General features: G+C 37.6%; 1 protein-coding gene across 1 annotated transcript in view; it reads right to left on the bottom strand.

Moving 5' to 3' along the window:
- Positions 1–2,130: 2,130 nt before the first annotated feature.
- LOC137295706 (protein MON2 homolog) overlaps positions 2,131–22,123 on the bottom strand; it is a 73,672-nt gene continuing 53,679 nt past the window's right edge. The window contains exon 19 of the mRNA XM_067827220.1: positions 2,131–2,964. Within this exon, the coding sequence (XP_067683321.1) occupies positions 2,725–2,964 (240 nt within the window). The 3' untranslated portion in view covers positions 2,131–2,724. The remainder of the gene's footprint in view (positions 2,965–22,123) is intronic.

The following is a 22,123-nucleotide window of genomic DNA, read 5'->3' as shown; positions in this document are numbered from 1 at the left end:
CATCTGTCTAAGGAGAAAAAATGAAAAACTGTTAGTTAACTTAGATGTGATAGGTCGGTCTTGTTAACTACTGTAATAAATGTAATTTTTTTTTTAACTACGTTCAGTCATTCATATTTGATCATGTCAGAATAAGTATAGTATAGGGGAGTAGCAAACTATATCTGGCATTTCATGACCTGTCTTTTGAAACCTCTTTTGGTTGTGATCCACTCAGAAATTTTCACAGCTGCTGTAAGTTATATTTTTGAGTGGGTGATGAGCTGAAGTGTAATGCAATTGATACACGAGGTTGCTAAACAACAGATTTTCCATTCTTTAGCTCAATATATCAGAACACACAAAAAAAATGCATATTGTGTCAAACTTGCATTGCAAGACTGGCATATACATCTCACCAAGCAGTCCAATATAGCAACATCATTTTTTAAATTTGAATATGATACTTTAATGAAATACTTTAGTCAAACCCTTAACTACTTTACACAAGATGAATGAATGATCAGAGTAAATCACATGATGATAGAAGAGTTTCAAAAGACCTGGTTTAATTAAGCCCGTATAGCCAATAGTCTTGCTTAGCTAAAAAGCAATGATGAAGCATATCATCAAAATCTCGACATCTTTGTTTCATCTTAGTTTCATTCCCACATTTTCTCCAAGTCAACATCACACTTCTACTCCCCAACCTTTCATTCAACATTTTGTTTACTCCCCGTCTGTATTTGACAATAAGAATGATCATCCCATATCTACACATCCCATATTTCTTGACAAGGTGAGATGAAAATGAAAAGATATTTCATTTCCATGCACCACAGTAATCCTGATTTACAAGAATGAATACTTCACTATTCATTGTCATCATTCACACTTTCATACAAACCAACACATTTGTTGACAAAGAGATGACAATCATGGTGGTCCTCCACAAATCCAATTTGTCTTCTCGACATAAATTTCCTGGAAGGGATTACTCTCGTATCAAAATAGCTGAGAAATATATTTCTGATATAGAGTCTGCTAATATCTATTGGAAATCCATTCACAAGAACAGGATATGTATGATGACACAAAAATAGTGATTTCTGATTACAGAGTGTAGATGTAATTCCCAATTGATTGAGGTGGACATGCGAAACAGAACTAGCCAATGCAGTGGAAATAGGGTATTGCACAACAGAAACCTTTAAAATGGTCTCCATCTCATTAACCTAAAATTCTGGTCCTTACAGAAGAATAAAGCACAGAGACTTTTGTTTCAAAGTCAAAAGAAAGAAAATGTATGTTTACTATTTGCAGCACATCATGAACTAAACAATAAAACAAGTTATGTACTTTGTCCAGGAAATCAGTTTTCAAAACAAGATGAACTATTTCTTAAAATTCTTGTTTGGTTCTGGAAGAGTTTCCACTAAAATTTGAGAAGAAGCAGGAAACTGCATTCACAGAATGAAGTGAAGTCAATATTAAATCCAAACACAGTAGACACTCTGAGTGTGGTTATAAATGACATTAGTTGTTTGGGCTTTTTTGTTTTAGAAAATGCAGCTGAAATTTGAGTAAAAGCTTTTGAGAAATCAGGACCAGAAATACTCATGTGCACATACCTCCACTAGATGGGCATCGATTGATCTGCATGTCATCCATGTATACCATCTTTGGGACTTGGTGACAGGTAACAGGGAACACCTTAAAAGAACATGGAAAAAATAGCAACACTAACATGAAGAGACATTGCATCACAACAGTGAGTGAGTGAGTGAGTGAGTGAGTGAGTGAATTTTACTTTGCTTTCAGCTACATATAAACAACATCACAGTGGGGATACCAGAAATGGGCTTTGCTCACTGTACTTGTGGGGAATCAATTGCTTAAACCACTCAGCTACCACAATCCTCCTTACACCATTATAACAATGTCACTGTCCTACTGAGTTCAAAACCTTCTAAATCATGTTGTTTTCCTATTAGGATCTTTATCATCTGAACACTGGATAGAAACTTTTATAAAGAAGAAGCAGAGTAGGTATATTCTGTTTCTAAATGACCATACAAGATGTGAAATGTGGATTGAGTGATTATAATATATTTAATTCTGATAGTTATTAATCAAAGCTGAGACACATACCTTTGTGGAACAATTCTGAAGACGGAAACCATCTGCCATCATGGGACATCAATGCTGAATCTATTTTCCGCTTCTGTTATGGCCAAATTGTGGTTGGGTGATGTCCCTGGATTTGGTGAGGTCTGCTGTGGTCAGGTCATGTCAGCTGTAGTCGGGGCCTATATAATGTGTGAGGTCCAATCTCCATTTTGTTGAAATCATGCTGAGAACCATCCATGCTGAGCTGAGATCCATCCATGCTGAGCTGAGGTCCATCCATGTTGAGTTGGAAGTCCATCCATGTTGTGTTGAGGCCCGATCCATGTTGTGTTGAGCCCCAATCCATGTTGTGTTGTGATTTTTTTGTATTATTTTATGTAAGAATGATTTGCTTCAGCTCCTGAGACATCAGCCCAAACAAAACTTACCAAATGTTTCAACACCACCACAAAATTATGATGCTTTAAAGGATTCACAGAGTTGGTTTCAGGATGGTCAGAAAGCTGATGTGTATTTGTAACATGTTACATTTTGTGTCATAAGCATACATGAAACTACACAGAATTGTGAGAGATCATACCCATAAAAATCCACAATAAAACAATAAAACACACGTCACCCGATCACGAGGTCCTCATCAACATCTAAAACTGACAAATCCAAAACAATGAAAGTGATCAGCTTTTCTGGGCAGCAGGTTTCTGCAAAGAAAACTAGGATTAGCAGATTCCTCCTTAACCGAAGTCCACATACCTCCAGTAGGTGTGCTGTGACAGGTCTCCACAACACTTCTACCCTTGACAGGTTCACTAGTCCAGTCTCTAGAAGCTTTGCAACTGCAAACAGGGATGGCTCCTGGAAACAGTATTGAACAGATGCTAACACAGATTCAAATCATAATAACAATCATATTTAAACATTAACAAATTGTTGTTGCATCGTATCTGAATGAGCACTGATGTACACAACAAGGACACAGTGACTTGTGACTACCAAACAGCAAGTTTGACCTTCAAACCTGTTAGTCACCTCTTATGACAAGCATGGGTTGCTGAAGACGTATTTGGGTCTTCACAGGTCAAATTTGCCAACATAGATTGGCACCATTATAACAAACATATGTAAACATGAACAAATTAATGTTGCATCATGTGAAAAAAAAAGTATGCCATGTTTCAGCTTCATAAGTAAGCCACTTTCTAGGGAGATCAAATTCTCCATAAAAAAATTTTGGATGCTAATCTTTCTCAGTGTGTAGAAGGTCAAATCATGGCCAAGTTATGAAAAAACTGCAGCAAACACTGCTATCACCTTCATTTCACATGACATTTTCAACAAAGACTGGATGAATAATGGAAGTGCATAGACCTTTCAAAATGGCAGCCATAATTATACTTTGATTTTAACCTCTTGTAGAAACTGGAGTGTACATGTTTGTTGTTTAATTCCAGACTCTGCAATATTTCAGCTATAGCAGTCAGTACATAGTCATGCCTACACCAGGCAAGTGATCAACAGCACGAGCACTGATCTCAGCAATGGGGAACTGACCACCCGATCCCATCAGTCACCTATTATGACAAGCATGGGGTGCTGAAGGCCAATTCTTCACTAGAAGATGTGTTAACACATAGCAGAAGAACAAGCCATAACGAACTCTGTCAGGTGAGTTAAAGAATCTTCACCATTTGCACTTTCTAATGACTGCCTCAATGACCAGTAAGTTCATCATCAAGAACATAATATCAAGGCAGTTCTTAATAAAGGCACAATCCATACTTAACTTACCATAGCAACAGAAAATCATAAATGAAATAATGACTTAATATGACCTCAGTTGTGTCAAAAACTACTATCACAGCTGTATCCTGAGATGAAAAGGATCAAGAGAAACACAGAACTATACCAGCAACACAATGCATGCATGCATAGAGTCATAACACAATGATGCGTGAGTGAGTTTGTACAGCACTTTCATACCACAGACTGTCCGCTTACCCCAAGAAAGACCCAAAGTGATGATAAGCATAATAATAATACTGGCAAACCCAGAAACATAATCAGGATCAAGTGAGTGAGTGAGTGAGTGAGTGAGTGAGTGAACGTTTTGTTTTGTGTGTGTTTTTGCAAAATTCCATCAAAATCATGATGGAGTGAGTGAGTGAATGCATGAGTGAGTGAGTGATTGAGTGATTGAGTGATTGAGGTTAGTTTTACGCTGCTTTTAGCAATATTCCAGCTACATCATGGCGGGAGATACCAGAAATGGGCTTCACACCTTGTAACCATGTGGAAAATTGAAACAAAGGTTTCGGCATGACGAGTTAACGATTTAGCCATTAGGCTACCACACCGCCCCAATTAACACCAGAAATGGACTTGACACATTACACTTGCATGGAAAACAAAAAGTGGGTTTTGGCATCTGGAAAGTGAATTCATCCCTCGAATACCATGCTGAAATGTAATTCGAACCCATAACTATAGATTTCTGGCACACCTGGGGACACACCTGGGGGACACACCTGTGCAGCAACTCCAGTATGATTTAATGACCTGACCCCAATATAACACACTAACTAACTACATTGGAAAGACAGGAAGAAGCAAAAGTAATAAGACAGAATTGAGACCAAAAATAATTCTTTCAAAATGCTGAAAGAGGGTACAAATCCATACCAGCATATATTGGATTTTTGCATCATGTACTCAGTAATCCCTAGAACACAATATTTACATTTGCTTTCCTGTCAACAAACGGCAAAATCTGTACATATCTGACGCAAAAAAAACTGGACCACTGTCTACAATTAAGATGTCGTTTATCATCTTCCAATTAACCCCCTTCAGCAATCCATCACGCTTTCCACTTCTACAGACAGATGAAGTGTTGCATGCACCCATGAAGGAAAGTTAACATGTACAGATATTGGAAAACCTATCTCCTGTCATCTCTTATTGCTGCAGAGTGAGGGGCCCACACAGATACTCACCATGAAACAATGTATGTTAGGCCCTCTTGGGATACAGGGCACTGGTGCTTATTGGTTTTCCAGTACATATGTACCTCAAAAACCATCAAGTGAGAGATGGATGTTTTCTCTTGATGGTACCTCCCAAATTTAAACACACTAATCATCTTGTTTTTCTGTACTTGCCTCAGGTAAGTTTCATGTAATTAAGCGTCAGAAATTTGAAGCATTTTGACACAAGTGATAAGATCGAAAAAGTGGGTAAGTTCAACAAGTTCTTTAAACAGTTATCTATGTGATGATAGACATATTCGTCTGTTTCTGGGTTTTATAACTCAAGACAACAAGGTTTATTTATTTTCTTGATCAACATCGAGGTGAGTGAGTGAGGATAGTTTCATTACACTTTGAGTGCTGTTTAAGGAATAACATGGAAGGGGGGCACCAGAAATGGGCTTCACACACTGACCAACCTGGATCTATGGCAAGTGAATGTTTTAATCTTTAAGTTACTCTAACATAACCATAATCTTCATAAAATGGTTCCGATCCACAAAGGGTGACTGTGTCATTAATCATAGACATATGAATTCTGTAGAGCAACGAATGCATTTTGCACCCAGTATAGTAACTACAGATTCTAAATCACTAATTTCTTATGCAGCTCCATTCAGTCAATACAGTCCCTCAGTCAAATCAGAGAACTCTTTTCTAAAACAACAGCATCATGGCATACAGGGCAGATGGGTAGTCTTTTGGTTAAAGAAACATGTCATACTTAACACCTAAGTTTGATTTCCCATATGGGTACAATGCGTGAGACCCATATCTGGTATTGCCCAACGTGACATTGCTGGAATATTGCTAAAAGCGGCGAGAAATTAGACTCACTCATTTACCCACACAGTGCCTTTGAAATTCATACTACTCAGCAAACCTTGGACTTCTAAACTAAGACGTGGGCAAATAGAAAATTTAATAAGGGATTATTTGAGGGTAATAAGTTTGAAGCAATCTTTCAAGTTTTAGTTTCGCCGCAAAAACAAAGAACTTAATAAAACTTTCTCATCAGGCTTAGAACCGTTTGAAGGGTAAAATTACGAATCTGTACTTCACGCTTTATTCTCACAACATATTGGAACTAAACAAAATTCTCTCATTGGGATTAACTCTGTTTGAAGTTGTCATCAGGACTTGTCTTAAAACACCTTAATTTCATGCTATAGAAGAGTTAATATGCCATGACTGGTTTATCTTCCCAGGAGACACCTACCATGAGAACATCAAGACTTGGTTTAAGTACCAGAAACTGTAGAAAGCCAACTTATAATAAATACCAACTGCAATCAGTGCCTGGTAATATTAACACAGATTTCAGCTGGAAAACAGAATGAAAAGGCACTAACTTGGAGCAATGACTGATGACACCACATATAGGGATTGAATGTGTTACTGTTCTGGACTTGTACTTTTATGACAAAATTATTCTATCTTATTTTATTATTTTATCTTCATTAATGTGTTTGAATTCATCAGTACCAAAGCTAAAGCACTCTATAGATGATATAGATGATATAGATAATTGTATATTGAGCTACTGCTGCAACCTGTTTTTATGTGGTGCAACAAGGTTACTACTGAAGGTTGCACCTGGTGCAAGATGGTTAAATTTCCTTAGCTTGATCTCTGATGAGTATGGTTTTAAGTCACTGTGGGCAATATTCCAGCAATATCACAGCGGGGATACCTGAAACGGGCTTCACACATTGTAACCATGTGGGATATCAAACCTAGTGTAGCAGGTCATTTCATCGCTGTGGAAGTTTTGGCCGAAGATATTCTGGGCTAGGCTAAAGTCAGGTATCCATGGGCCATGTATATTTCTTATCAAACCATGTTTTTAGAATTTAGAACAAGGTACCATTGTGGAATGATAGATGATACAGCATTTGATATAGCTATTGTGCCATCTGTCCAAATTATGTCGCCATAAGATATGAACATTCAATCGCACATTTGATGAGAAACAGACTTCACACACTGTACCCTTGTGGTGAAACAGCATGACGAGCCAATACTTTAACTACTAGGCATTGTTTCATTGAATTTGTTGAATAATCAGTCAACTGTGGACTTATTGTATTTGTACTCGTTACACAATACTTGCGACATGTATCTTTCTGAATCATCAGGAATTCACTGCAACCATGGTCTTAACATTCTGTTGTGAATTCTATATATGACACAGACTATCCAACAACTACAAAATGTATCTACCTCATGACATCAACTGATTTTCAATATATCATTCTGGATATATGACAAATGACAAATCACAATACACGTGAAGGCATGACATTGACATGACATTATATTGAGAGCCAATAGCCATTATTACTGAATACATTTGTCTGTCAGCACCAGACAACCCAGTGATCAACAGTATGAGCATCGCCCTATGCAATTGGGATATGATGATGTGTGTCAACCCTGTCTACGAGCCTGACCACCCAATCCCATTAGTTGCCTCTTAGACAAGCATGAGTTACTAAAGGCTAGTTCTCACCTGGATCTTTTCAGGTGTATTTTAGAATGTTGCTACATAGAATCTAGAAATCAGTATTCGTAAACAATGTCATGTTTCTTGAATTCTTTTATTTCTAGATATGTTTGGTACATTATAGGGTGAGTGAGTGATTGATTGAGTGAGTGAGAGATTAATATCTACATGTCGATCATAATCAGACTAGTAGCAAAAATCATAATCAAGAAATGGTGCACATTCAATTTTTCATACATCTAAATATGTGCTCAACTAACAATGACATAACAATGTGTGACTTGCATTTCAAACTTGTTCACCAAAAATATTCACTCCACAATCTTGAATTAATCAAAATACCAATAAACATTTTTAAAGAAAATGGTAAAAATCGTCTTCCGGCACCTAACTCCTACAAACTAATTATAAGATTTTTCAAGATTATCTCACCTACTTCCTTTTCCGTTGATTTTCGGATAAATTTGAAGAAAACTGGAGCCAAGCTTCCTCTTTCTTGATTCAAAGGAATAAAAGACACGGTTCTTCATTTTCCCACTTCCTTAACACTGTACAAGTGATACAGTTTGAACATTTAAAGAAAGTCCTCATACGGAATATCCCCTTAGAAGAACGTCCACATTAACTTAGGTCCTTGGGCGTCTAAGAGATTCATTTTGATCTTTCTGGATTTTTAGCAAAATTAATTGTTCCTGGTCGGAAGCAGAACCTGTTCCTATTTACAGTTTATGGTATTTAATGGTCTCATGGGTTAGTCTAATCAATCATCCATATCAGCTGTTCTCAACCCTCCGGTCACTAATGGTAAAAAAGGTGTGGTATGATGAGCGGCCATTTTGTCATTTTGAAATACTGCCATTAAAAATATATATGGAGATGAAAAATGACTGATAGCTCTTTTCCCTGTCTTATAGCTAGTTTTCCCCTTCTGCCTTAAGTCTGGTCCAGACAATCCAGTGACTGACATTATGAGCATCGATCTATACAGTTTGAATACAATGACATGCATCAAGAAGTCACTACCTTATCCCATTAGTAGCTTCATTTACAATAATGGCTATATAAAATAATAATCTACAGCTGATTGTAATTCTCCTTAAAAGTTTTAAAGCTTATTTTATGCCTTAATAAACTAGAATTTATAACTCATCTTCATGATAAATTTAATGTCATTATCAATTTTAAACTTATAATCACTCTCCCCCTTGAATATGAGTCACATGTGTCAAATGGATCACTGCCTGTGCAATCAATCATGAGATACTCAAGTCCACATTCAGATTGTCAAAGACTGCTACCATATGCCTCGGATATATTGCTGAACACAGCATTAAAGTACAAACTTCAGAAAACACTAACATACCTGACCAGGAGCCACAACAAGAAACATGCTGTGTTTCACTAAAACAGACTCTACAAGCGATGCCATACAAAACTCCCTAACTGTCTGTCTTTCTCGTAGATTACCACACTGGCACCAGAACTTCCAGAAATATCTGGATATCCACTGTTCCAGCAAAGTCGAATTAAGAAGCCAGATAGAAGATGGAGTTTCTGATGAATAACAGCTATCATACCATCTTTAATGTGAGGTGAACCACGACCTATCAATCAACGTTGGTATACATCATCAAGTTTAGCCTAACTGTACATCATAAGATCTAAGCCACTAAGACCTGGCCCAGTTCACTAGTGGAGGGTCACGGACGTGGTATATGACTGAGGTTCACCTCTAACCTAAGTGCTGAAAGATTTTGGTAATTTTTTCTACATGTGATTCTGTTACTTCGTCAACAGCTGAAATTGTATCAATCAATCTAATGCTATAGGTGGCGATTAGAGGTGAAAAGGTGTTACATGTTGCTCATCAGTTTTCATCTGTGTGTGTGTGATATAGAAAGAATGAGAGTTGTGTGTATGTGTGTGTGAGAGAGAGAGACATAGGAAAGAGAAAGAATGTGTGTAAGATGGAGAAGAAAAGAAAATATGCGGGTGAGTGTGTGTGTGTGTGTGTGAGATAAAAAGGGAGAAATAGAAAATATGTATGAGAGAGTCAGTGTGTGTGTGTGAGAGATAAAAAGGGAGAAATGTGATGTGAGAGAGGGAGGGAGAGATTGACAGAATGAGAGAGACAGCATGTGAGATAGAGAATAAAAGAGAGAGGTGGGAGGAGAATAGGGGAGTGTCAAGTGTCAAGTCGATTTGTCAAGTCTTTAATCTAATTAGTCTATAATTGGCATTATTATTACTTTTATTATTACAGGATATTTATATAGCACACATATCCCACACCTAGTGCTTGCTCAATGTGCTGGTATATAGTTCCCTCGATCATTGGATGTTAGTCTCAATGTCATATCATATTATCAATCTCAACATCTCAACTCCTTGGGAAGTATACAACTCTTGCTGTCACTTGGCGCACAGAGTTTTGTTGTAGCACTCTCATCCTAACAAGGTACTCAATTCACAGCTGGGTGGACTGGGACACATAGTCACAGTACTTTGTCCAAGTTTACTGGTATAAAGTGACCTGGGACTGAACCCAGAACTTCTGTTCCCAAGCACATGCTACAACCATTACACCAATCAGTCATCAGATTTTCTTGCCAACCATCAAATGTAATTGTCTTTTGAGTTTTGCATCTGCTTTACTTCCTCAGTTTCTGAGTGTCCAAATCATTTGGTAACAAATTTCTCAATCTTACACGTACCATAACGAAAAATAGGGGATAATCCTTTATGTGAGCATACCACTAGCCAATGCCAATGAAAAGTAATATAGATTCGTACAGATGAAACACTTCCACAGGAATGGAAAATAATGTCACATTTTCTCTTAATTTCTCTTCATCATCTGCTTCCTCCTTCTAACTAAAACCAAATTCAAGAAATTGCACCAGAAAAAGGTCTGAAAATTAATTAGAACTCTCAGTGCGAGTTGCTATGGAAAGTTTGAATAGTTCTATTTAACATCAAAGGAACGAAAATGAGATGTTGTGAAAGAAATAAAACACCTTTTACCAAAATCCTTAATGTTTGAACCTTAAGAGTCAAACAGGAACCCGCATATTAATAGCAAATGTTTGGGCAATTCCTCAAATACTCCCTCATCAAAATCAGAAGGCTGAAACTTCTGTAAAACCAAGCTATCAAGCTGTATTAAAACATTTTTGCAACGATTAAACTTCATGAAGAAATGCCTCATTTTCTAAGATGGACCAATCACTCTCTACATTTGTTAGCATAACCGTGATTATCTTTTAAATTGAAATTACTTAAATTCGATGCTGACGAATCATTTCATGAAATCATCCTAGACATATAATTATTTCCTGGCTGCTAAATCCCATCAACATCAACGTAGTCTGGACGATAGACACCAGAACCTGAAACACTCAGCTACTGCAGATCTGGAAATAATACACTACATCCTGTTTCTTCAAAGAAAATAGTGAAGATCTGGGTAAGAATTGTAGCAACCCATGTTTCTTGTAAGAGGCAACTAATGGGATCAGGTGGTCAAGCTCGATGACTTGGCCATTGAATGTCATTGTATCAAAATACAATCAAAGATCCTGATGCCAGTCCTTGGATTGTCTGGTTTTGGACTGACAAAAAAGTTCTGAATGCAGCAGTAAACAACAAAAACAATCAATCCTTAATAATAGACTCCAAGCACAGTAGCTACATTAGACAAATCAGTGTACTGACCAGCCAGATCTGGTCGAGACCTGTGTTCAGAAGGGGTGGTTTGGTAACCTAGTTGGTAAAGCATTCACTCATCATGCAGAAGACCTGGGTTCAATTCCCCCAATGGGTACAATGTGTAAAGCTGTTATCTTGTGTGCCCAACTGTGATATTGTTGCAATATTGCTAAAAGAGGTGAAAGGCCAACCTTTCAACAACAACTATCATTATTTTGAAATTGACATCATGTCTTGCCTTTATCTGCAAATAGACACTGAAGTTCAGTTTTCATCACACTACTTCCCATTATTAAAGAAAAAAAAAAAAAATTGTGAAAAACGATCCTTGTACTTTGGTAACGTCATTATTAGAGTGTTGCAATCCTTTCCAGGCACAGCTGAGACTATTGTTAACTGCTGGCAATATCGCCAATCTACAACAGTTTCCTGAGTTACTGCAGAAGTCTAAAACATAAGCATGTAATAAGACTGCAGAATTCCAGTTGTGCAAACACAGTGGTGACTGTAATGTAGCTACTGTGCTTGGAGATTAAGATATGCTGAGAACGCTGAAAATGATGACAATTTTCTTACAATATGCTTTCGTTAGATTACATGTTATCTGGCTGACAAGTCTTTAGATTCTATTATGTGAAAGGTTTGTATCATGATCTTCACTGATTGGTAGTTGCCTCTGAAACTAGAAAAATCACAAGAGTAGGTCAGTTTCCTGAAGGTCAGCCCTACATGACCGGACAGGTCATTTCTTACAGCAGGTCAAAAAGGCCACATCTCAGAGGTCGGTTTTCTGAAGGACCCTTCACAATCTAACAGGCCACATGTTAGAGGTCAGTTTCCTGAAAGTCAAACCTACACGATCAGACAAGCCACATCTCAAAGGCAGATTTTCATGAAGGTCAACCCTACACAATCATACAGGCCACATGCTGGAGGTCAGTTTCCTGAAGGTCAGCACTTCACAGTCAGTCAGACTACATCTTAGAGGTCAGTTTCCTGAAGGTCAGCCCTTAATGACCAGACGGGCCACATCACACAGTAAGTATGGACCTGAATTTCTCCATACAAGCTGAATCAAGCCTTCACTAGCAATCCCAACTCAAATATACACCCTAAAACATTTACCTAAAACCAACATAAGAATAAGAAAGTGCTAACAACGGCAGTAACAATCAACACAACCTTTCAAGAAGCAAAACTGAATGTGAGAAACCCGAGAAGTTGGCTCACATGTTTGTAAAAACATACTTCAAAAGATGGGTAAATTCAGAAATGTTTTGCATTCATTCTGCTATTTGTCAAGAACACAAAACTCAAAGCGACATTCAAGACTTCCATCATATCAATGCTGTTTTCTCTATGATGAAATTCCACAGGTGGAACATATCGGCTGCAATAGGTGCACTCGGGGCTAAGGTGGAGAGATAATTTTTTAGCACGATAGGAACACAACTTCTCCATAAGCCTTGAAAAGACAAACATAAACTCAAGAAGAAAATGGATGGGAGTTCCAATGATGAAGACATCTTCTCTAGCTCCTAAGTGGTCAATGAGGAAGGATGGTGGAATCGTGTGCTCTCAAAATGACGAATGGTATGTTTTTACCATTATGACTGGTTCTATTGGAATGTCAGAGAGCGTTACTCCACCATGAGACGAGTCGACATCATCAACACAGCAACACAAGTGTGTCAAGGAGAGCTGCCGCTTGATTGACACTGTGGTAATTGCACCAGTATACTTTCGTTCCCTCTAACCAAGCTCAGGTTTAAGATTTAAGAGGGTTCCGAGGGCAGCAAAACACTCCACATAAGTTAAAAAATCACATAAGGCACTACATCATATATGAACATGATTATTGATATTAATATTTAAAGCGGTTCTTCCCTAACCCCAAACAACCCATTCCAACAAAGGAAAACATTCAATGTGCTTGTCAATGGTAACATCAAAAATGGTCTCCACACATAGTACCCAGGTCTTCAGTGTGATCAGAGGAAAAAACATGAGTGCTTTTATCGCTATGCAGCCCCACTGCCCCCTTGAGTCTGGCACTAACTCAATCAGGAAGCAGACATTATCAGTGATTGATTGTTGTTTGTACTGTATGAAATGTTTCTGTTTAGTCATGTAAGTCTTTGAATAATAAAGTTAAGAAACAGTAACAATATGGCCATCCTTATGAACGCAGGGTAATGCAGAAGCTATACTGATTTATTTAATGTTGTTCCAACTTTGTCATGGAAGCTTGACAAGACTCATGTGAAAACCTGTAACCTTACAGATGGATAACAGAATATCAAGTAGGATTGATGTTTCACAGCAATCAGAAATATTCCAGAAACATGTTAGCAAACCAGTGGCTGACAGCGCGAGCATCATGACACAACATCAGAAAGGTCACAATTTGTAACCATCATATACTGCCATAACTAGAGGCATCTAAAGTTTTGGATGAGTCTTTACTGGTTACTCATCGTAATGTCACAGTTACACCTGACTGGGTATTCCAAACAACTAGTAATTATTAATGATCTGGAAAACAAGTTTCAACAATATCATAAATTTCCCAACATGAGATCAAGTGAGTGAGCATTGTTTTAACTCTACTATATCACAATATCACAATGGGGAACAGTAGAAATGGACTTTACGCATTGTGCCCATGTGGGGAGATGCTTTAACCACTAGGCTACATCAGCGCCCCTGCCAAACATTACTGATCCAAACTGTTGCATCATATCACAAGCATTGGTTTAATTCCAAATCTCATTCCGCATTCCCAGGAGTCACTGAGAAGAAGACTTCAGTAGGGATGCTTGTTTACACATCAGCAAGAGCATGTTGTGCAATTCCTACTTACACCAAGATGAGTGCCAACAAGTTGCATCCCATCAATTAAGACAGCATAATCACAAACAGGAGCCTAAGTCTGCTGCCCAGATCACGGTGAACACACTTTGTGGTGGGTACTTTGCAGCACAAAATGTTCCAGTGGGTGCATTTGTCGTAAACTTGTGTTTCCTTAACATAACGGGTCACAGTGCTGGAGAAATGGCTTCATAATGGCAACTTCAATGGAAGCAATAATGAACAAAGTGTTACAGTGGAACACTTTTTGTGATTATTAACTTGTTCCATCGCGTTAGAATAATTGTCAGAGATATACTCTCCAAATGGAGATCACATAAAGCGTCTGTTTCATCGGCATCAAACACCTGCACACAAATCTGTCATGTCAATATGTTTTCTGAATTTAGAACTTTTCCATCAATTGCACACAGTTTAATAAACTGTTCACGTTCACATCATTCTGTGAACATTTCCTGAGACAACAGCTAATAAGAAATACGAAATAACAGATATAGTGTCAAATGATAGTGAAAGTATAAAGTTGACTGGTTGGTATTTTAACATCATACCCAGAAATATTCCAGCTACACGGAGGCAATCTGTAAATAATTAAGACTGGACAAGACAATCCACTAATGACATGTGTCAGTCAAGTCAGCAAGCCTTGTGACACCTGTGATGCTCATACAAAAGAGCATAGGTAACTGAAAACCAACCTGGATCTTCAAGGGTTGAACATATTAAGGAATTCCCATGAGAGGAAAAGTTACCTAGTTGTCTCAAGCTCTGGAAATTTACACTGTAGAGTTACATCCCATTGGTGTGCCAGGGTTGATATAATCTTTTCAGGCTTTGTCAGTATCATACCAGTGTACAAAACTTACTCACCTTCTTTGTCAAACCCTATACATGCAAAAACTTCAACATACTAGTTATGCCAGTATCATATTTAACATTAATTGTAGTTAGCCAACTCAGTTATGTAACACCAGACGCCCCCTTCTGCTTCAATCCCAGATTGATAAAGCAATAAATTTACTCTTTTCAAAATGAGACTGACATGAACCACTACAATCTCAATACATCATGATAAGAATTGCAAACAGTCCTGAATTGAATAAATAACCCTTAATCAGCTGCCAGAAAAGAAATGAGTTTGCTAGGATAAATAACATATATCGTCCCAGGTTGTCATTTCAAAACCAACGCACACAAAAAGCTAAAAAGGTTCAACCAGAACTTTGAGGTAGAATATGTGTATTCAGAAACACTTGATCAAAAGCTAATGAACCATCTTCTGTCAAAACATCCCTAAGAAAGGCTACAAGTGATAGAATTTGGAAAACTTTGTTTGCTTCTATCTGTCTACATCCCTACATTTGTACCAAACACTTTTGTCCTCTTCCCTTTTCATCTAAACATGAAATTAAATTTGCGCAAGCTAATAAATGCCTACATATGTTGCGCCTGCCACCATAGCACAAGCACTGCTCCCTGGAGTTGCAATGTGTCTTCGCTGAAGGCTTATTAGCCCAAGATAGTAACAGAACACACTGGCATGAAGCAAATCAAAGATATTACCACGTTTGATTACATTTAGCTGGTCACTCTCGGGTCTGAAGCACAATTTAATTATCAAGCAGAGTCGCAACGGTCAGCGTAAGATAAAAGTCGACAAAACAGCACAAAAAGAATAAAACGGTTACAAAGTTTAATAAGTAATGACGGCTCATTGTATTCCCTCTGTTGAGCATGAAGATGCCTTCAAGGAATTAATTCTTAATTATCAGGAGAGCCATGGCAATAAGTTCTTCAAAGGAAGCAAGATGTAAAAGATCCATATGGAGTAGATACATGGAAATTGCGTTAAGGAGAGAAAAGAATAGAATCGCAGAAAATTTGAAAATCTGCTGAGTGTTATAGCAGCTTAGGCTTGTTATTGCCAACAAATGGCATGAGATCTGACCGGCTCAGGGCATGTGAATTGAAATGTTATGTGCTGATATCAAAGGAGCAACAAACATCGGCATCTTTTTACATTTTTTGTCTTTTTAAGGTATCATGGAGGTGGATCAGTGCTTCTGAGCATCTGTACAGCTTGAGCATGAGTGTCTGGCTTCTTAGATTGGTTGATTGCTGCTAAACGCCGCACTCATCAATATTCCAACTATATGGTGGTGATCTGAAAATTATCGACACTGGACCAGTGATCAACAACATGAATATCAGTCTGTATAACTGGGATACGATGACAAGTGTCAACCAAGTCAGCATGCCTGGCCATCCAATCCCATTGTAATACCAATCCCAATCCCAATCCCAATGTAATCATTCAGTGCAGGCTTCAAATGACATTATCAGTGACAGGTATTGACACCCAAACGACATTTATCAGTGGTTTCACGATACCTGAATGAAGTATAATTAAGTCAGGCCTGTACCAGACAATCCACTGATAGCTATTATGCTGAATAGCAAAAGAAATGGCAGTTTAAAAGGTGTTCCACAGAGTGAGCATGGCACTACAAATCATCTTAGCCGAAAGATCCTCTTGATCAATAAAAATGAAAAACAAGATACATTAGAATAGAAAATTTAAGAAAAAGAATTCTTATTGCACATTCAAAGAAAGAAAGGAGTGTTCTGCTTGATCTTTTTGACATTTACTCAAGTTTACAAACAGCTTAGAAAATATGAGTCAATAAATAGTTTAGAGGAAGCGTCGGGCATCTGTACACAAGCAGCTCTTTGACCCAACCACTGTCACCTTTTACACTCACATCTGCTACAAACTTTGATACTTGAACACTTTACAATTTGAAGACTAATAAAAACTTGCCACATAAAAACTTGCCCTCATCATCTCTCATGCTTCAGCATCATGAAACAAATGTATGCCAGTGATCACAAATGGTGTTTCAAAGTAACAGGACACTGGGTATTGTAAGTTTCAGATGTCTCATCTACTGAAAATTCACAGGACCCATAGCATATAAATCAAACAGACATTTCAGATTAACATTCCTTATGACTGACATTAAAATTGTTAACCAGCGTAAAACTTATGACCAGCGAACAAGTTTAACGTGTCATATATGACAACTTCAACGAAAGTCATTATGAACTGTACACACAGACACTGGGGCTCGCAGGTTGTAGACTTCCACCAGAAGAGCTGTAAAGCTGATGGATTTGTCCGAGGGTCAGATGCTATTTGTGAACACTGGTATGCGCCTGTAAGTACAGTTGCTTGCTCACAGCATCATTTCAGAAGATATTTATTGTTGATTCTTAGCTCACCAGACCAAAAGAAAATTTACAACACTCCTTTCTTTTGACTAGTGGTTAACTGAAATAGTGTTTAAATCAGCATTAGACCAGGCTCTCAGTAATGAAATGATGCTGTGAGCAAGCAGCCGCTATCCTTGAAAGTTACTGCTGCCAACATCAAATTTCTTCTATCTGGAGTTGACTGAGACATTCATAATAAGAAACAAATGACCATTAAATATTTACTAGCCAGCTGTGCTTGGGACAATTTAGATTCTCTAGCATGACCGAAATATTTACTACCTGCAGGGATGCATTCCGGATGCTAATTTACACACTGCCTAGAGTCACCATATTTCACAATCAGGACAAATCTGGGATTCAAAACGACAGATCCTGATACGCCCAAGGGAAGCAAGTCTGTAAAACAAAATATCCTTTGACTTTCAAGCTACTTTTGAATTACCATATTGATAAGAGATTCACAGTTCATGCTGAAAACTACGTCCCTCTTCTAAGCAGCACTTCGGGGTACTGTTGATGATTTTACGGCTACTTCAGGCTTCAGCAAACACCTCTTAATCCACTGTAACAGGTTCATCCTTACCTTCTTTATCATATCCCAGCTTTTATCAACCACCCCATTGTACACTCGCTGGCTTCAAAAGCTTAGGCACTTAATCCACTGTAACAACACTATATCTGCTTTATTTATGCATTTATTTTATTGTCTTTCATCTTATAATCTCCCACATTACTTGTATATATACCCTGTTTAACTTCCAGTTAGTATCCACCTGACAAAGGGGCTAGAAATAGCCCAGATATATTGTGTACACAATAAAGAAGAAGTTGACGTCCATAAAATTTAGTCTTATTCCTGAATGAATGTCTTCACAGACGTGGATCTCTTGCTTCCATGTTGTCAACTTTACTCATGAATTATTTGTCCAGAAGGCCAGCAGTCACATTACTAGCTCATCCTTCTGGGTACCCATTTAGTGATAGGCGGACTCAGGTATTTTACATACAAAATTATTTGATTAAGGAGAAACCATCTGTGTCAGGTAGGAGTGAGCAAGTTTGGTTTAACTCTGCTTATAGCAATAGGATTTGCTCATCACACTGAAGACATGGTTTTGAGAATCCACTAGTGTACAGTGGGCTCCCCCAACACTCCCCTGACAGGCAGACAATTCAGATTCGTGCAAGAAGAAATATAACAAGATTTGGCGTGGATGAACCAATAAACACCTGTGAGAATCTCTGAAAATATTGTCCCCTCACCTTCTTTCTCCGTTGATAAGCTGCATATGTGCCATGTAGAGTTTTATAACATAGTCATACTGAAAGCTGGCTTTAAACTCCTAACAAATTTATTGGAGACCTCAATTTAGCTATTCTGTGAGATTTATTGAAAAAGTCAGATTTCACCAATATACCTCACTCCAAAGTCCCCTTTAATTAACATAACACACCTCTGGACTGCTCTGACAGTTTGTGTGATGACAAATATGTTCTTATACATGAATAGCAAGTGATTACTAAAAACATCATAGCCTTTGGGTATCTTTTAACTTATTCAACACAAGGTAATAATCAGTTTTTCCCATGAAATGTCAGCGTATCAGTTAAACATACATAAAGGCAAAATATTAAACTTTAAAAACACCATGCTTGAAGAAGAAACATAAAAACAAATATCAAAAGATTATCCCATAACTAACCATAGACACAATCACTTCAACTGGTCACCAGAATAAATTCCATATTACTATACTCCACAAGAATGTCGTATAATATAATATAAACAAGCAAGCACACATAGGTTTAGAAAATCTGGCAAGTCTAAATTTCCACAGCTTCTGAAAATGGTGCGCGTCGCAGAGTTCCTTTTCATTATATTGTTTTTTTACAAGCTTTTTTCCGTAAATTATGTGCACATCAGAGATTATTTGTTAATCTAAAAAGTCCCTACACGCAAGCACAAATCAGATCAGGTAACTAATGCTGGGCTAAAGCTAAGTTTTCAAATCAGGAGTATGTACTAGAGTATGTACTAGTATGCACTAGAAAACATCTAGACTAGACATCTAGACTACTAAATTGAATTTAATGGCGTAAAAGTTATCTTGTGTTTCATTTCATACATACACCACAATACTGCTACTCTTGTGAAAACTTGTCTGTTCTCAACAGATTCCCAGAACACAAACCCAAATGTGCCTCTATGCTGTAAATTAACAGAATGGCAACTGCTTGATATCAGATGGATATGTTGTGGATAGATACATATGTAAATGATTCTAAGAACCAACACAAGCATTGCAGCAGGATTTCAAAATAGTCAGTATTCCATCTAGTTACACATTTTCCACCCAGCTTTCACTTTCAGCACAGTTGAAAATCTTTTGCTAACACAATGATGTCCTAATTGCCAAATATTTTTAAAACTATACCATAAACTATACATTTCGTCTCAAAATAGATGTTTACATCCTAACATTCAATCAATTTCCGCTAAATAGACAGGCTGCATGTTTGATAAGGAATGGTTGAATTTACTGACTTAGCTTTCTAATTCGGTCCCTGCGGCATACTTTTTAAACTACAGTTGTAAGGTTTCCGGGTGAGAAGAAAATAGGACCCAAATATATCCTCTTTCTGCAACCCCTCGACTAGTCACATAAATCCCAATGTCCACTCACAACTGTGGCTGAGAAAAAATCCATCAACTGTGGTACTATTTTTAGCTTATAATTTCTTGAACTTGTTTAACCTGGCTCCTAAAAAATGCAACATGTTTATGGTATCAGCTGCAGATTTAAGTCATGGATGCGAGTTGTTAGCTACTATATTCTTTTGACAGGGCTGATCACTCTACTGCAGACGATTGCCGTACGAGTCAACCTTAATTACATAATTACGACAAATAACTTCAAGGTTTACATATATCTACTCCTCAGTTGTTAAACATGATGTTTCTTGGCCATGAGCAGTAAGAATAAAGTCTGAAACACTATGGTGAAGAAATAATAAAGAATCAGAAGAATAAAATTTGAAATGATATGTGATAGATATTGAAGTTGATTTCTAATAATGATTGAATCACATTCATCACTTCTAAACTGTTGGTGTAAGTAAAAGTGTCAATGAGTGAATGTTTTAGGGTGAGTGCACATCAGTGAGTGTGTGAATGTGAGTGTTAGTGTTTGTGTTTGAGTGTGAGTGCTTGAGTGTGAGTGTTTGTGTTTGAGTATTTGAGTGAGAGAATTTGCGTATGAGAATTTGAGTGTTTCTTTTTGAGTGAGTGTTTGAGTGTGAGTGTGAGTGTGAATGTGAGTGTGAGTGTGAGTCTGTTTTAGTGCGATTGCTTGAGTATGATTGAATGGGTGAGTGTATGAAAGTGAGTGAGTGAGTGAAAGAGATCATGGGTGAAAGCAGGGTTTGAACACAATATCATGTATTGTCTGGTCTGTCCACTCAGCTTAGTGGGTGAACAAACCCCATATTTCATAGAGAACTATTGTTATTGTTAACACCCCACTCAGCAATATTCCAGTTATATGACAGCAGTCTGTAACTAATCCAGCCTGGACCAGACAATCCAGTGACCAACAGCATGAGCAGTGATCTATGCCATTGGGAACCGATGACGTGTCAACCAAATTAGCGATCCTGACCACCTGATCCCGTCATATACTCCTACAATCATGGGATACTGACGATCAGTTCTTCCTGCATTGAAAGAAAGTTGGCATTGTTCTTAAAAAGGACTGTCTAGAGAGGTATAATTCAGATGACATTAAAGCAAGTTGTAATAGTTCTTGCCAAAATATCTTTATCCAAAAAAACCCAAAACACCAGTGCCTCCTACATGCAAAAACACTCTCCGCATTAAAACAAAAAATCCATAGAAAATCAAGAATATATATATTCTGAAAACACTGTCACTGTCATTGTGAGACTGTTTCGTAAACAACACTGATATAATGCTAGCATAATCTGTCATAAGGGGATAACATTATCCATCATTAAATGGGTACCAGGTAGTACAACTAAGATTTCAATATCCCTAAATTTGGGTTTGTGTGAGAGTATGTCTACAACACAGAACACAATACTGCCCAGGTTAACAATGACATATATCTGTTCCAAAACACTCACAAAATTAAAGAAGTTGTTATCCATATATCTGTCTGTATCAGACCTCCCAAATGTCACACAAAGACATCATAGAACATGAGATGAATATTTTGAACAAAGTGACAAAAATATGACTGAGCAAATAAAAAATTTCAGTTGCATGGTTCTATCTGAGCAGAGAATCTCTTTGAACACATTTAACAGACACCTAGACTACTTCATGCAATTTACAGCTTAATTGCATATTTAGGTTTGAGAGATGTCTTACACATATAGTGGGCAATGGGTAAACAGTGGCCGCTGGACAATTAGCTGTACTTTCATTACACAGAAATTTCATCAGAGGATGCTTTAGAAGCAAAGATTTTTACCACTGATGTGACTTGGGTCTGACAAGACGTCTTCAGATCAACATATTGTGGCAATTAAATGAACAAGAATCAATATCATAAGAAATCTCTACTAAAAGCAGAGTCAATTGTTAAATTCAGAGTTTATCAAAATT

This window comes from Haliotis asinina, chromosome 9 (genome assembly GCF_037392515.1).
Source record: "Haliotis asinina isolate JCU_RB_2024 chromosome 9, JCU_Hal_asi_v2, whole genome shotgun sequence".
In the NCBI taxonomy this organism is placed as follows: domain Eukaryota; kingdom Metazoa; phylum Mollusca; class Gastropoda; order Lepetellida; family Haliotidae; genus Haliotis; species Haliotis asinina.
This window is presented reverse-complemented; position numbering and strand designations above follow the sequence as displayed.